This window comes from Vipera berus, assembly GCF_964194415.1.
Source record: "Vipera berus genome assembly, chromosome: 4".
In the NCBI taxonomy this organism is placed as follows: domain Eukaryota; kingdom Metazoa; phylum Chordata; class Lepidosauria; order Squamata; family Viperidae; genus Vipera; species Vipera berus.
The window spans coordinates 101513862-101531780 of record NC_138206.1 but is presented as its reverse complement, the minus strand read 5'-3'; the positions used below and the strand labels follow the sequence as shown (position 1 = coordinate 101531780).

Below are 17919 nucleotides of genomic sequence, written 5' to 3'. Positions count from 1 at the left end.
CTGCTTATTCAACAATGAACTGATTGCTGCTCCGCCCCAGCTTTCTGCTCTCAGGCTGCTTCGAAGCACAGCTCCTGAAGCTACTTGCAGAGCTTTGCTGTATCAGAGGGATAATTCTAGGTCTTTCCCTAACCCAGGAGACTCATATAAACTAAAGAAATGCTGGTTCCTTCTGTTGATAGTTGAAGAAGCTACATTCCATGGAAAAAACTCTCAGGGATCCTTCCCTGGGTGTGTAGTCAGTTGGTTCATCTTTTCACCAGAAGTCTCTCCTGGGCTTCTGAAAAGGAATTAAAATGTGTCTCTGTAGACTTATGTGGGGAGCCCCAAAGGGGCACATGGTTGTCAGGTTGGTTGGTGCATTGAGAGCCCTCCCTTTGCCATTGACAACTAATTTTCAATAGGGCTTAATTATTCTTGCTACCTTAATATATAAAAAAATTAACTCTAACATTTTAATTTTTATATACTGTTTTATATTTTGAAGTTTTATTGTACACTAAGAGTCCTCTTTGAGATGGTTGGTTCAGAAATATGAAAAATAAATAAATAAAAAATTGCCAATAATCTATAACTGTATAACAATTTACTAAATATAATAGCATAGTAGTAGTATTTAGTTTGAACAAAATACCTTTTGCTCTAGAAAATTAAGTGAAATCCTAATGGGGAAAGTTGATTAAACTCATAGATTTAAATTAAGACTTTCTGTGGAGTGCTTTAAAACATTATTTAATTTCTTCTAGATTTAATACCTTGTAGACAGATGGATATACATTGTGCCAATATGAGACCAACATGTTTGATCACATTTTTTGCCTTTATGAACTTTGCTTGCTGTATTATCTGTCTGTTTCAACTCACAAGACTTTTGCTGATAATATAATCTCTTGTAATGGAAATGGCCTTTCTGAAATTCCATTCACTGATGAAACAATTAAGGCTTTTTGCTTGGATATGATTGCTCCATATCTCAAAAGTATGTTATCGAACAAAGCTTGGATATCAACCTGACTCTGAATTAATATGAAATTACTACTCACTGATATTTATTTACATATTTTGAGACACCACTTTGCAACTTTGTTCTGTTGCTGCATGACACAAGGTTCTTTATTAAATAGATACAGACAGTGCTTTTTTTGTAAAAGAAAAAGGTGCCGGAACTCACACATGTCATATTTTTTTTGACCATATCTTGTGGGTATTCCTGAATAGGCAGAAAGCATGCCTTGACAAGTGTCAAATTATTGTAAAGATTGTGTTATATAATTTTCACTGACTTGAGTTCCTGTTGGTTATTGTTTCTAGTTTTTTTAGCCATATTTTCTACATCTTTCTTTTTTTATTGAAAAGTTTTACAATACATTTTATTTTTAACAAAACAAAACCCCTCCCAACCCCCTCCCCTCTCCCCAACCCTCCCCATTCTACATCTTTCTGAAGACTTGCACAATTTGGGATAGGAAAACATCTGTTTCTATAACCTCTGTCCTGTGAATACCCATGTTTTTATACTGTACAGGAAAAAACCAAGAATTTGTTTTCTGTAATACATAAACCTGGGCACCTGCTTATTAGATTCCTGTACCTCTTGAGTAGTAACGGTGACTGGAAAGTGACATGTACTGTAGATGGGTCCATGAGGGTGTCAGACCTGTCCCAGCATGGGCATTTAGGAAAAAAAGACCCTCGACTACTTTGTAGTGACAGTTATACTTTTACTAAACACAAATGGTTACAACATAAGCAAAGCCAGATCTGAATATTCCTGTATAAACCCCAGTGATTTTTTATTTCTCCTGGGTCCTTCCCACTTGGTCATTTCATTGATCTCCAATGGTATTCAAACTAGGTGTTTTGGTAACCATTCTAAAATTTAGTGCCTCTTTGGTGGATGTTTGCATTCTGTTCTCACCCTTGTGTCCTTGGATCTTTCAATCATTTTCTTTTGTTTCGGATTGACACCTCTGATTCCTGTCATCCTGTCATCCCTCCTATATCCCTCCCTATATCCTCTACTCTTCCCCCCCCCTTTTATGGCAGGATGCCATCAAATTGAAGCAGGGCTGAAGCGATGAGATGGCAGATCTGACAGAGGATCCATCAGCTTCTGAAGGGAAGAAGTGGTATATGTGAGTTCTTGGCTCATCAATTCTAGACAATTTTAATCCAGTCTCCAGAAAGGAAAGATTTTTGAGCAGAGAAGTTACCAAATGCTCAGATTTTTGATCACACCTTTATGGCGGCTGTCTTGATTTTTTTTTTTGACCCACACTCTATGGATATCCCTGTCTGGTACTAAATGAGATTGAAAGCTAAACAACAACAACAACAAAATAAAAACTTTGTATGTGGATGTATTAGTAGTGATTTTTTTACAGCAACCTGGGGCAAATTTAGTTTTCTTTTTGTACATTAATGGACTTGATGTAGATTGCGTTATTTCATGTTTCCCACAGAGAAAATAAAAGGTAAGTCAGCTACACATTACATAGTTAAGGTCTCATAGTTTAGGTCTCATAATATTAAAGAAGTAAGGCAACATTATTAACAGGAAATGTTAAATACTTGTCTGCAGCCCTGTTTCTCCTTGTTGCAGCAGAGAAGTGATCCTGCTGGTTATGCTCCATTAAATGCAAAATGGCTCAATTTCAAGTTGTAGACAGAGTAAACAGAGACATAACATTCAGCCGTTTTCTTCTGAGCTTGAAAGATCTTGTAAAGGATTTAGCTTGTTTTGCTTTCTTTTTACCACATCACTTCAATTATAACAGAAAACAGAAGCCAATGATCATGGGTAAACTTCTGTAATCTTTTGAAAGCAAAAGAGTTTGTTTCAAAATTCTTGGATGTGAGGATGTGACCTGTGGCATAATTCATGTACAATGGCTCTGGCAGTCAGCATCACTTACATTTTGATTTTCTTCATTATAAACCAATATATCTATCTTCTGCAAATATATAGCACTAGGGCATCCAAATGAATCAATTGACTTATTGCTTGATTTATTGCTAAACTGTGATTTTTAAAAGAAGCCAGCATAGTATACATAATATTAAGTAAATATATACATCTGTTTTTCTTTTTTCTGTGTTTTTTTTCTGTGTTAGCCAAAGTCTGTGACATTGACCACGTAAATGAGTCTTTGTATTTTACAACCAACTGCATTTTCTTCCTCCTGGAATATTCCCCAGTATCAAAAAAAAAACAACAACCATCGTTTTCCCTCTAAAAAAATACTTTTTAGGGACTGCCCATTGTTAGTCCTATTACCCCAGAGTTTGGCATGGGCCAAGACTTAGGTGATTCAGATGGTGAAGAAGGGGCTCCAGCCGAACCTGTGGAATGTCAGCCTGAAGAGATACAAAACCAAGAATCATATGAGACTGATCAAACACATGTACCACCTGAAGAAATGGAGTAATTAGTCTTCCAGCTGTCACACCTGGGAAGTGGAACAAAGAAAAAGGTCAAAAAAGTTTTTTGAGTCTTCTTGCCAAGCAAGAAAATAAATAACTTGATTAAAGGCAGCTGGATGCAGCCTGATTAAGATTTCCTCATTGGAACCAACTATCAGATTTCTAATTCTTGCATGATGGTCAAGTAGAGTCTATTCATTAATTTCTGAACTCTGGATCTTAGGATTCTGGACTAGATTTTGCCTATTCTGTGTGCTTCTGTTAAAAAGTAAAAGGCAAGCTTCTGTTTTGGTCTGCATTCCTTGTCAGCTGTTATCTGCTTGACATTGAGTGAACTGCTAAACCAGAAGCAGGACAGAAGCAACCCTGATCGAGGGCTTTTGGGAAAAAATAAATGTTCTAGAACTTATTTTCAAAAGCACAAAATGTCTTGTGTCGGTACTAGACTGTCAAAATGTGCTCTTACAAATGAAGAAAGCTTTATGAGAAAATCCTTTCTTAAACTAACACATTCCAACCTCTAGATCTAAGAAGGAGTTTTCTTGAGAATAGACAAATGCAAGACAAAGTAAGGAAAAAAAATCTTCTGATTTATATAATTTGTGGGGTCGGGTAGGGGGAAAATGAAACCAACCTCTTTGAGGAGACTGTTTCTTTGCCCAGTCATGAAAAATGGTCTGAATTGATGTTCTAGGTTAAGATGGCAAATCTGAAATTATGGACTGAGTAATCCAATTTCTAATGAGGCTTGACAGAATGTTAGTGATGCACACTAGTTTTCACCAGTAATGCTGTGGTGTATTGTACATGGGATTCTAAGAAAGAGACTTTTTTATTTTTTGGAGAGAAAAAAAAAACAATTGAATTCCATTTCTTCAAGCATTTCAACATGGGAACAATTTATTGGTAACTTTAAGGGGCCATGTGGATACAAACATTGTTGGACCTTAGGGAATGTTTCCACAGCACAAACAGCAGGGGTTTTTTTTAGTTTGTATTAGAAGGATTTCCTTTCAAAGAAAACAGATGAATGAAGCAATTAAAATGCAACCAATTTTTCTTCTCTTAAATATCCTAGTCTCCATCTCCAGTAACTTTTCACTGGTTCCTACTCTTAGAAACTGCTTAGCCCTGAGAATGTTTTCTGTTTTTAGCTCAAGAACAACATGACTTGGAGACGTGTATAGACGATGTCTTCAAGGAGAAGTAGAAAGGGTACATCAATAAAACTTCCACAGTATTCAGAAAAGGCCCCAATGAATAGAGGGGACATACAATAACTCTCAGTTGCCAATAGCAGGGATATCATAAAAAAAACAATAACAGGGTAGCATTAGCATTGGATTTAAAGTAAAATTGCCTTCACAACCATGCATATTATGTCAACACTGCTAACATCAGATTTTTTTGCTTTGGCAACATATGGAGATGGAACCATTTTTCTTCTTATGTTTTACTCTTAGAATTAGAGTTAGAATTAGATGATACTGGGGGGAGGAGGAGGAATGTGCATGGGAGTTTAGCTAGACATAACAATACTCTACCTAGTGTGTAAGCCAAGGTTATTGAAATAAGAGATGATAAGAATTGGGGGTTGGAGAATGGGAGGGAAAGCCTGCATTTCAAACTAATTGGAGTATGTGATTTATGACTGTTAATTAGAGGTGGGAATTGTGCTTTGATACTAATGTGCTCAGGGGGGGGATTCAGATTTTGGCTTCAACTATGTAAGTGCCAATGCTATGCTACTCGAATAAGGTAAACAATGCATCAAAGTTCTTTGAAGAGTTTCATCTGTCGGAACCATGACATATTATTTAAACTTATTTTATTATTGTAATTTATTTAATATTCAGATATGAATATTACAAATAAAGTTCTGGACTAACTTTTCTATGTGAAAGAGGCAGAGCTTGAAATGCTGCTGTTGCTTTTATTTATTCTGTCTTCCTCTTCCTTAATATCATTCATATAAACCTGGGAGGCTTCGATAGGAAAAAAGAGATTATGTTAACAAAACCCTATGAAATAAAAAATGTACATGTCTTAAGGAATCATGTTTAAATATGAGTGCTACTGGTTATTTGATCTCCCTGAATACAATTTTGATCTGTTGCTGTATTAAATAATCTGATAGAAATAAGAAAATTTCATAAACTGCTGAAAGAGAAACCCTGTAATTACAAATTTCTTCCTCTGCATGACAGTTGGCATTTTCTGAATAAATTCCAATATGCTTAAATGGATTACCATTAGCAATGTTGCATCTTGCATCCCTGATTGTTGAATAAGAACAAGCAAGAGGGCAATGTATTTTCCACTGTCAGTAAGCTGGGTGCCCACCTCTAGATTTTTGGTGTGGGCAAAAATACACTTTTTATCCTTGTCCCAAAGGTGCTTTTTCAAGAGGCAGCTGGACTTTTAATTTTCTTTTCTTTTCTTTTCTTTTCTTTTCTTTTCTTTTCTTTTCTTTTCTTTTCTTTTCTTTTCTTTTCTTTTCTTTTTCCAGTTGTCTCTTGAAAAAGCACCTTTGGACAACCATGAGCTGGATGACTGAGAATATCCATAGTTTTTAATTCTTGTTTATTACATTTAAACAACTAAATTTGTTGCTTGGTATTCTCTTAGAAAAACATCAGCAATGTCAAACTGACAAAGATAGGTTTTAAAAAGATGAAATATGCTTAGATGTAAGAAATAAAGATGTAGTATAATATTTAATAGCAAATGCTGGAGATAAGAGGAAAAAGGAAAGTGCCTCCATTCTGTAGATTTCTTTAAAACTTTACCTTATTTTTTTCATTTCTGCTCTGCTCTTATTCAAAAATTTCCTGCTATTAAATGGCCATTTCCATATGTAAATTTATATTGCTTGTCTGGTACCTGGAATATGATTCTGGCTTCTTTTACCAAAAGAGGTTATGGCCCCTACAAAGAGCTGTTGACTGCTAATCAGTGAGTACAATAAGGTCAACAATTACATTTTACCATGCCTTATTAAGGTCTCTTACCTGGGTCCTCATTTTATCAACCTCAAAAGGATGGAAGGCTGAGTCAATCTCAGCCCTGTCAGGATCAAACTCCAGGCTGTGGGCAGAGTTTGCCTGCAATATTGCCCTTAACCACTGCTCCATCAGGGCTCCCTCTGTTCATGGGTGTTGTTTGATCAGTCTTGCTATTTGTCTTACTCCAAAAAGACTCTAGGTGTCTCTTCTGCTGTTTCATTTCCTGGAGATCCTCCAAAAATCAGGAGGTTTCCTGAGATGAACAGATAGAAAGGGCCACACAAAGCCATCCAGGCCAAGATCATTGTCACTTCTCATTCCAAACAGTGATTAAGGCCTTAGTTGAATTATGTACCAGAATCTCAGGAACTCTGCAAGCTTTTTGAAACCCAGTAGGTCTATAGTGGCTGCTGGAGTGGGTTGATCAAATAGGTCATATTCACTGTGGTAGAGGAGGGTATAAAAACAATTAAAGAGCAACCTGACCATGATAAGAGACCACCCATTCCCTGAAAGACAAATTGTTATCAAAACCAGCTCACAAACTAGATCGTGTTGCCAGCGTCCTGAGGTAGAACAAGGTATGTTAATCAAGATCCAACATTCATATTGTAGAAAAGTAGGATTTATTGAAATATGGTCTGTTGAATAAACTAAAGGATGTTGGGTTTACAAAACATGGACCGTGATTTATGAATCACATAAATGGGTATGTTAATTCATGATCAATGTAAACTCATAACAGCATGACATGTGACCTCTGGATACATAAACTTTTGATCTCATAGAAACCTATCATTAAAAGCAAAGTTGACAGTCTTTTTGTCCAAGCCCCTGCCCAAAGATTGTTCAGTCTTTGCTTGAACACCTCCCATGATTCCAAGAGGCAGACTGTTTCTCTTCTTAGGAGCAGAATTTCTAGAATCAGGAAATTCTCTATTTCACGTTTAGATTTCTCTCTTCCACCCATTAATTTTTGTCCTACTCTAAAGCATCTTAGGAAATACAGTAAATCCACACCCTCTTTACCGTGAAAGCACTTTCAATATTGGAAGCCTGCTTTCTTGTACGTCTTTGGCCTTCTCTTCTTTATTTAAACATACTCAGTTCTTTTAAAAGTTCTTCGAAAGATTTACTTCCCCAGCCCCTTACCACCTTTTTCATTCTTGTCTGAAATCTTTCCAGTTGCCCAACATCCTTCTTGTATTGTGACACTGAAAACTGACGAGTGCGGCCTATAGCCCAACAAGTCACTTTACATGATCTTGATACTAAATCTTTGCTGCCAAATGTTTTGGCTCTTTTGGCAGCTGCATAATCCTCTCAGTTCATGTTTAATCTCTGTTCTACCCGGAAGATACTCAAATTCTTCTCACAAATATTACCCTGAGCCAGGTAAAACTTATCTTGTACTTGTATATCTGATTTTTTTCCTACCTAAGTGTAGAATCCTGCCCATGATATTGAACTGGATTTTGTAGAAAAAGACCTGATTTATAAAAATAAATATAACAATCCTTTTAAACTTTGATACTGAACTTTGAAAATGTGAGAAATCCCTCCTCCGAACTTCGTGTTGCCTGCAAAATTATTGAGCATCCTATCTATTCTGTTGCCTAAGTTATTTATAAAAATATCAGAGAACACTGGGTCCAGGACAAAACCCTGTCATATCCCACCATATACATCAGAGTTCTCCAACTTTAAGGACTGGCAGGAGGTAATGGAGGATGGTTCCACATGAGTGGCGTGTAAGCAGGTGTATGCAGTTCCATTTGCATGAGCGGCAGGCACATGCCGCTCGTTCAAGTGTGGATGTACATGTGTGCACTGTTGCTCAATATTTCAGCTCAAGGCCCAGTAGTGGGCCACAGCCTGGGAGTTTGTGACCCCTGATACCTCTCTCTCATGTTGATATAGAGCCGTTACCATTAAGGACATACATTGGATATGGTTATTGAAACAACTTCAAATCCACTTGGTAGTGGGACTATCTACCAATCCATGAATTAATGATCTGATTCATTGTATATTCATAAAATCTAACTGTACCTTTTTTAAAAAAAAATGTTTTCCTTGAAGAAAATAATAAAACAGAAGAGGATGATGATCCGCAACAGGATTAGCAAGCATAACAGCTTTATTGAGCCTGTGCTGTACTCAAATGAACAGTTTTGCTGTGACATTCATTTCTGCAAGTTTGATGGTTTCCCAAGGACAACTGGGTCAGACATCTTGTAAATTAATGTCTCCCTTGGGACTCATAATGAAGAGACTGTTAACTAATTATCAATCTGTTTTGGAAGGCATTCATTTTTTAATTGACCTCAAACCCCTAAGGGAACACTAAAGGTATCTGAAGAAAGTGGTTTTTTGTTTTCCTTATTCCCCTGGTTAGGACAAACATGAATGCAGGGGATGTGATTGCAGGGTTCCAAGGAATTGGGGGCAAAGGCTGGGGGGAGGGAGAATGAGGAAGATGAAAAAGATTGATTTACTCATTTGTTAGGATATACAGTACAGTATATGGATACAGTATCTGTACAGTATATGGATAGGGTTTGTTGTGTAGTGAGTTTGTTGCGCAGGAATGAAGACGAGTGAGTTCAACAATGAACATGTTTATTTGCTTGCAGGATCTGAACTAGAGAACTGGGCTGCAGCTTGCAGCAATTTATAGCCTGGCCCCTAGGCGGCAGCCAATAGGTTTAAAGCAGCCTAATGCCGCCTAGGGGCAACCAATAGCAGCCCTGGAGACGGGGTGTCTGAGGTGCTGGAAGCCATTAGCTAGCTCCAGCTCACCACATGGTGTTACAATAAAGCCCAATACATTACAGGGTTATTGTATATGCAAAGAACTGTTTTGAAAAATACCACTTTGCCCCAAAACTACTATAGAATGAATTTAAATCATCACATGTCTGGGTCTGAATTGAAGAAGAGAAGTTGACCTCTACAATTTAAATGCCAGAAGCAGTTTCAGCAAGGCAACCTGCCACATTGTTATATGCTATAAAGAAGATAATTGGTAAAGCAGAAGGGGTTTCAAGGTGGACTGTTCATTGGGAACTATCTTTGGCCCAGTGAAGTGACATTTCAATTTTCTTCACTTGAATATTGGGCAGAATGCTAAATCATCAGCTTCTCAATATTCAGCAGACTTTTTGCTTTTAGTGGTACCAACATCCCTGCAATCTGCGATTCTATTCTTTAATCTCTATTAATGTTATGATCTATGTCTAAGTATATATGTCTGTGTGTTTGTGTGTCTATCTGTGTGTGTCTCTGTGTGTGTGTGTGTCTGTGTGTGTGTCTGTGTGTAATTATTTTAAATATCTGAGTCCCAGGTGTATTCATTTAGAAAATTATAAGAGACTGTTAAAATGACAAAAGCTCAGTGTAAAATAAAGATTTTATCCTGGAGATCAACATTTTAACAGTCTCGTGTACACACACACACACACACACACACACACACCTTGATAAGATTAAAAATGCAAATCCCAGGCATATTAAAATTAACAAACTAAGTGAACACTGGGATGGAATAAGAAACACTAAAACAGTTTTTATTGTTAAAATATCAAGCTTTAGTTGGCTAACTGCCAACGTCGTCAGGATTGAAACGCTGGGGTGGGGAGATCGCGTTTATACTCTTGGTGTCTCTGCGCTCTGCTCATGGAGCGCATCACCGGTCTGTTTGTTGAGCCTGGCCGTATTCCTTTGAGTTGTCACGCATCCGTTTTTGGGGGATATAGTTGTCTCTGGGTTTCTGTTGTCAAAAGTGGATTGTTGACAGTTCCGTGTGTTATAGCCATAGCTCTAGTCATTGCCCGTGTTCTTATACCAGAGGTTCCAAATACTTGTTTCTCTTCTTCCCTGTGTTCTACAAGGCAGGGTGGTTGTATGTTTGTGCAATCTTGATTTGGATACAATGAGGCGCTCTGTAAGTGCTTGCTATTAGAAGACAACAACAACATTCATATATATGTGTATATACTCACCAAGTCCTCAAAGGACTTAAAGTACAAATATGCCTAAGATGTTGTTATGCAAGGATTCAGGTGTGACCCGATAAAGAATAAAAAATGGAGTCTGGATTTTTCTTGATAAGGGACAGCTTTGTGTGCTTATGTGCCCTCTCACAAGACCCTGTTCATGCAGAAAGAGGGAAAGTACTACAAATGATCAGAAAGCTATGTTCAATCAATCAGAATAGAGCTGAAAGGGACTTTGGAGATCTTCTAGTCCAACCCCCTCCTCAAGCAGGAGACCCTATACCATTTCAGATAAGGGGCTGTCCAGTCTTTTATTAAAAACCTCCAGTGATGAAGCACCAACAACTTCTGAAGGCAAACTGTTCCATTGGTTAATTGTTAGGAAGTTTCTTCTTTAATTCCAGGTTGCTTCTCTCCTTGATTAGTTTCCATCCTTTGTTTCTTGTCTTGCCTTTTGGTGCTTTGGAAAATAAGTTGACCCCTCTTCTTTGTGGCAGCCCCTCAAATACTGCAGTGGTGCTATCCTGTCACCTCTAGTCCTTCTCTTCTCTAGATTCACCATACCCAATTCCTGCAACCATTCTTCATATTTTTTGATGTGAAATATAAAGGAGTTTAATGCTTGATTGTTCAAGAATGTGGTTTTGACCTACTCTTTCAATATCAACCAGTACCTTCCTGTTGTACTCATTACTACTGGATGAAAAACAATATTTAGGTCTCATTTAGAAGTGTAATGCTGGATCAAATGCTTGCCAGCTCAGACTCACACATATATGCTCTTTCTCTTTTGTTCAGTAGAGCTCATATAGTCTTATGTACATGTACACTGTACGCTCAGAGAGCCATGCCAAGATAGTTGTAAGTTACCTGCAGCACAGATGGTAATATGCTCATAAATTTGGAGGTAGAATATAAAAGAATGAGAAACTCTGGCAAGCAGTAATAATATTCACATCATAGATTTTGTGTTGGCATTTATTAGATAAGGGACCTGGAAGGAACAAAAAACTATCAGGAATTGTTGGAGCGGGCAGAATTGTTCAGTCTTGTTTGGGAAGGCAGAACGAGAAACAATGGGTTTAAATTGCAAAGAAGTAGATTTTCATTACAGTTCAGGAACATTTTGCTAACTGTAAAAGTGTACAGCAATGGGACAGAGTGTGTTGGGGTTATAGATTCTTCTTAAAGAGAAACTGGGTGCACATTTTTTTGGTTTGCTGCAGTAGGGGGTTCCTACGTAGGGCAGGCTATTGGACCAGATGATCTCCAAATTTATTTCTGAGTCTGATGTGATACTATGAAGCCAACTCTTTACTCCCAACTAGAGATATTCCAGATTTTTGCAAACCAGATTTGTTAGCCCTGGGAATCACCATCTAGACTGCTGATCAGAGTTCTAACCAAAGTAGAATATAGCTCCTTCAACAAGAAGTTTTGCACATTTCAAATTTTCTTTTTAATAACATTCACTAATACAAGCAGAGTTATCTTGCCCATAATCCAAAGAAATGCTGTAGCCAAGATTATAAGAAGTGAGCTAGTATGAAAAAAAGTAGCTTCCATCTTTAGTTACTGTTTTAGATTTCAATTATTCATTAAAGAATTCCAACAAAGTGCATAAAATAAAATTATCTATCTATCTATCTATCTATCTATCTATCTATCTATCTATCTATCTATCTATCTATCTATCTATCTATCTATCTATCTATCTATCTATCTATTTATCTATCATCTGTCATCTATCATCTTGTAATTCTGAATGTGTACATCATTAAATCAGTGAAATCCAAGTAGAAACAGATAAATATATATTAGTGGAAATTCAAAAACTGCAAGAGTGTTATGACTTTAATTAACAAGTCTTCAATATTTGTAGAGGGACAAATAATAATAGCTCCAAAAGGACATATTGTAGACTAAATGTTCTAATAATCACATTTTATTAATTGCACTGTGGGCCTAATAAGGATCATCCAGATATTTTACTTAGATATTTTGAATAACTTTTATTTTAGTTTTGGGTCAAATGATTCTGTCTGGAGATTTTAATTAAGTTTTATAAAATTTATTAAGCTGTAGTACTGTTCCAGGTAAATTTATTTTTTATATATGAAGGGTCCTGTATGCCTCTATACAGGAATTTAATTTTGTAAAGTGTTCATATGGTCACTTTTAAAACATTATTTCAAGTATATATATATATATATTTTCAACTCCACATCTGACATGTTTTCTAAGCATTTTTTTAGTGTCATGATCTGAATGGATAGATAATTGTAACATAAATCTTGTTACAATATCTGATTGCACCACAGTAATATGTCTATTGTTATAAGGAAAATTGGTACTGTTTTTCAAGATAGTATTTAAATACAGCATTAAATGATCCACTTTTTATTAAACAGGTGAAACAAGGTTTTGTTTATTTTTGTCTATTTATCTATTTTTTCTGTGTATATATATATATGTTATATTACCTGAGATGTTTTTAATATGTGTATTCGTGGTTCTGTTATTTATTCATGGAAAAATAAAAACTGAAATATCTAAACAAGAAGATTTGGAAAACAGTTAAGAAACTTGAATATATGTATAAGGCAACATTCATTGGAACTGTAGGGCAGCCAGACTACCAAGCCATATCTACTGCCTTGAGGCCCAGTCCAAAAGTTTGGCCTTCTCATATCCAGGCAGCCAAATCCAGTGGTGCCTTCAAAGCTTAATAATATGCTGGAAGCTCTAGGGCTATTTACTTCCAGAAACCAGACTTATGCAGTTGCCAGTGCTTCATCAAACTCCATTCATCCAAAATCATCTCCAGGGCTCTTGGTTGGTTTAGCATGTTTTCCATTCTCCAGTATTTTTAACTCTCTTTCCTTTCTTTCTTCACTACTCATGACATTCTTTTTTTTGCCATTCCCTCATTTTACTTCTCTTTCTATTTCCTCATCAAATACAAATATTTCTCAGTACCATCATCTCCCCATCCAGTCTCCATCAATCATTGGCTCAAATATAAATTACTGTCCTTTTGTCATCCATTTTCCAAAATTTTCATAAAATCTCCTCAGCCCCACCACAACACACCAATCTTGAAACTTTTAGAAAAGCAATGTAAACGGATGTGATAACCCAGGATAAGCTAAAGAAAATTAGTGTTGAAAAATAGATGCTAAGTAAAATCATATTTGAAAGGTTAATCCATCCCTAATATTGGCCAACAGTATATCCGAATAAAATGCTTGTTCATATATTTCAGCATTGGACACACAGTTCCTTTACAGTATACATTTTGTGTGCATTTTTGACAAACTTGTTAAGTGAAGAACGTCATTGCCTAATGCTGAAAAGTGGAGTGACCAAAGGATATCTACTTTCTTGTTTGCTTGATGCCTTAGGAAATGTTAATTAGGAATCTTTTTATTAAAACACATATCAGATTTCTCTTCTACCCTCACCTACTTCATTTTCACAATACAACAGTTATTCTTTGATAAAATATTAAATGTTTAGGACTGCTTCATTTATTATAGGGACCTCACAGGCAGGTTGTGGTTGAATAACCACAATTATCTGGGTTTGAACATAAAGTCACAATGCTTATAAACTGTCGTACTGTTCTATATATAGATTTTACCAAAACCTGTACTAAAAGCTTGTCAAAATGAAGCAAGTGCAGAAATATGTAAGATTAGAAAAGTAATAAATTTGGGGGTGGAACACTAGAGGTTGAATTTGTAGCAGATGATGGACTTGATTTATATAATATGATCCACAAAGAGAAAGAAGAGAGAGCTACCATCTTTAATCTGAAACACTGCAGTTTATCAAGTTTTAATAGGGGCAGTGGCTGAATTAATTCTCATTTTTCTCTGGCATAGTGCTGGCACAGCATAACTTAAAGCAATCAGATTTCTCTATGGGGAAACCCTTTGGGGAAAGAAAAGCCGGTCAGCTGTATTCAGTGCCACTTCTAGCATATAATCTTTTCAGTAAGTGTTATAACAGCAGAGAGCAAAAAGAGTTTCCTGAAGTAAAATGCTATGAATTTCTGGAGAGCATAATTGCAGTCTTCAAAATAATTCTGTAAATATCCAGATCAATCGTGAAATAACATTTTAGAGGGAAAGGTTTAGAAACTCTGACCAAGAAAATGAGCTGGTTTGGCAAAAGGAAGGAAGGAAATACCATATTTTCCCCTCTATAAGACGCACCCTTGTATAAGACACTCTGACATGCGAGTTTTTCCGCGCCAATCAGCTGTTCGGCGGAGCACCAAACAGTTGAGCTGGCAAATCTGGAAGTTTGGCTGGTCAACGATCTTTCCCCCTCCCGTTAGTGGCAAACCCAGAGGGGCTTGACACCTGCACCAGGCATGTCCTGGGCTGTGGAGGTTACCATTATTTTTCTCTGTATAAGACGCTGCACTTGTATAAGATGCACCTGATTTTTGAACAGGGTGTTTGCAGAAAAAAATAGCATCTTATACACGGAAAAATATGGTAATAAATGGTATTTATCTATGTGGTACTGTAATCAGTAATTTAAATATCAGAATTTGTGTGATTTTAAATATCCAAATTGATCAAGTGGAACAGATTGATGTCTGTGAATTTTTTTTAAAAAAAACAACTTTTCCTAATCTGCTCCCCCCATCCCAGATATTTTGGGATTAAATAATGCTGGTTGGTAATTCCAAAAGATGTACTGCCAACACATCTGTGCAATACTAAATTGGGAAGGTTGGTATAAACCCTTAGCTGATAGCTTTGCCACTTAAGAGCACACAGAGATTTTCATCAGCATTCATTATACCCCAAATGAAAACAGTTTACATCAGAGCAGTTCTTATTGAAGAGGCAAGCCTTCGGTTATATTTCTGTACACGATGGTGGAATTTTTTTGCTCCCGGCAGGCTGAGCTAAACATTTCTGACAACCAGAGTACAGCTTCAATTGGAAAGTCACAGTTCATGTAATAACTGAGCATTTTAATTTCATAAGTTAAAGAATTGGCTTCCACTTGCAGATTGCATTAATGTAAGCTGGGCTGTGCAGAGACCTAGGCATGGTACATCAAGGGATAATCTGGAGAATTAAATGCAAAGGCTTTCATTACTGTTTTCACTGCATTTTTATCGGTATAGTTTAAAATTGTAAACTTTTCTTCTATTTCTACTCATAATTATATATTTGGCATTATCTAAAAAGAAATCAGCTGATATCATATTAATATTTAATAGCTAACTATTGCCAATAAAATGCATTGCAGGAAGCTCGATGTGCACAGATTCCACAGATTTTTTTTGTTTTGAAAAAAATCAAACTTAAATCCTTCCTGATGCATGTCTTCAACAAATACTTAACAAATACTTAAAAGATTGGCTTTCCCCAGTCCAAACAAGTCACTAAACTACGATTTATTGAGAAACTATCCCAGTGATGGTGAACCTTTTAGAGACCGAGTGCCCAAACCACAACCCAAAACTCACTTATTTATTGCAAAGTGCCAGGGCCGCATCAGCATTGTGGTTCCCTTAGGGAGGGAGGGGTGTGTGGCCCACTGTGGTTCCCTCAGGGAGGGTGGGGTATGTGGCCAGGGTGGTCACACCAGACTGCGTGGGTGTGGCCAGGTAGGCGTGGCCACCTCGATGCTCTAACACCTCTACTTGAGCTTGCTAGCTGGCCATTTTGCCTGCTTTGTGCTGGGCAGGGCTGTTGCTCCAGGCGGCAGCAGTGGCGCTCTAAGGAACCTGCATGAGCTGCTAGTGGTGGCAGTGTGCGTGCCCACAGAGAGGGCTCTGAGTGCTGCCTCTGGCACGTGTGCCATAGGTTCAACACCACTGCTCTATCATATAGTCCTGTGAGTAAGGAGAGAAGAAGGTCCTAGGAACAGGACTTCTATCTTGACAGTGACACCTTAAATTATAAAATTCTCCTGTGGAGACTGATTGTTAAACATGCCTGTTGAATATATCAGTACATGACAGAATGTGACCTTATGCATGGATTTGTCTTTGCTCTTTCTTATGCTTTGCATTCATGTCCTGTGCTTGCAGGGGAACACTTGAGAATCTGTCCTCAGGAATACACATGTTGCACATCAGAAATGGAAGACAAACTAAGCCAGCAAAGCAAACTGGAATTTGAGAATTTGATGGAGAAGACAAGCCATTTTGTCCGTACCACATTTGTATCGAGGCATAAGAAATTTGATGGTGAGTAGTAGATTCTGTTTTGCTTATTCTTAGAAGCCAAATGTGTTGTTATTTATAAATGAAACAACTGGGACATAAAGGTAGGAGATTAAAATACAGTACTTAATGCTTTCCATTTGAAAAAGAGCCATGCATATGCAAACTCGTTCAAAGAAATGGCTAAACTATATTTTTTTCTATCCATAATTCTGCATACAGTTATATATAGTTATATGTGCAGGAAATATATTTTTGTGCTTTTTTTAAAAGTCATTGAGATATAGGAATCATGATCTGCAGTCTGCTTTTGAAAGAAAATAACTATGATTTTTTTTCTGTGTGTACAAAAAAAAAGCAAGGCCTTTACTCGGCAAGAATGTTAACTGTATACTCAAGGCAATTGGTGATCATGCTCAAAAACTGTCCTGTTAGGGCAAGAGTTTATTTGGAAACTGTCATTTTTTATTTGTGGTAACTGATATTAATTGCAGTAATGTGAAGGACTAGGCTGCTCAGACCCTGAAGTGTTGTCTGGTATTTGAAACAGTGAGTGGAAGAAAGTCAATTTATTTTACTAGATAGTTACCGTAATACTTCTTTTCCCTTTTATACACTGTGTTTGCCCAAACAGTATCATTTATATTTTGCAAAAGAAATTATGGAAGTCATGGGAGCTTGGTGAGCTTTTTTGTCACAGTGCATCTAACTTGTTTCCATCAATATATCAGAATATATTCTCTGCTTATGTAAGATATTAGCCAGGTTTCCTCACTGCAGGCTTTATAGACCTTTTGCAATCTACAATAAGATTGTCATCCTCAATGTTGAATCTACTTTATGTCATGATTCCAGCTACCCCATCCCCTTTTTTTTCTCCCTTCCAAAACAAAAGCAAATAGAAAGAACAATACCGTACATTTAAAAAGTGGCTTTGACTTGTCAATAAGATGAAGAATTTCAAGATCTTAATCCTTGTTAAAAAAAAAGTTGCTTGGTTCCCTGGAATACTACATTTATTACCACATCTTCCATAAGTGCACAGAAATGTGTTCTTTAAAACTCAAAGCAATAGAGAAGGATAGTGTCCTCTGTGCTTTCTGCAGAGATGTTCTTCTCAATGAATCTGTTTTGTAGTGAGTTCTTTGGAGACAGTAAGCGAGACGAGAGGATGCAAACAGGAACATTGCTTTATTGAGGCAAACAGGAACAGAACTGAATCAGAGGCTTCTGCGCAGCTACTTATATGGTTGGCCACTAGGCGGCAGCCAATAGGTTTAAAGGAACCCATTCC

At 36.9% G+C, this 17919-nt stretch overlaps 1 protein-coding gene across 1 annotated transcript in view; it reads left to right on the top strand.

Annotated features, from left to right (window-relative positions):
• GPC6 (glypican 6) overlaps window positions 1-17919 on the top strand; it is a gene marked incomplete at its 3' end in the record, with an annotated part of 887239 nt that overhangs the window by 234204 nt on the left and 635116 nt on the right. The window contains exon 2 of the mRNA XM_081327646.1: window positions 16491-16649. Coding sequence (XP_081183772.1) covers window positions 16491-16649 — 159 coding nt within the window. The remainder of the gene's footprint in view (window positions 1-16490; window positions 16650-17919) is intronic.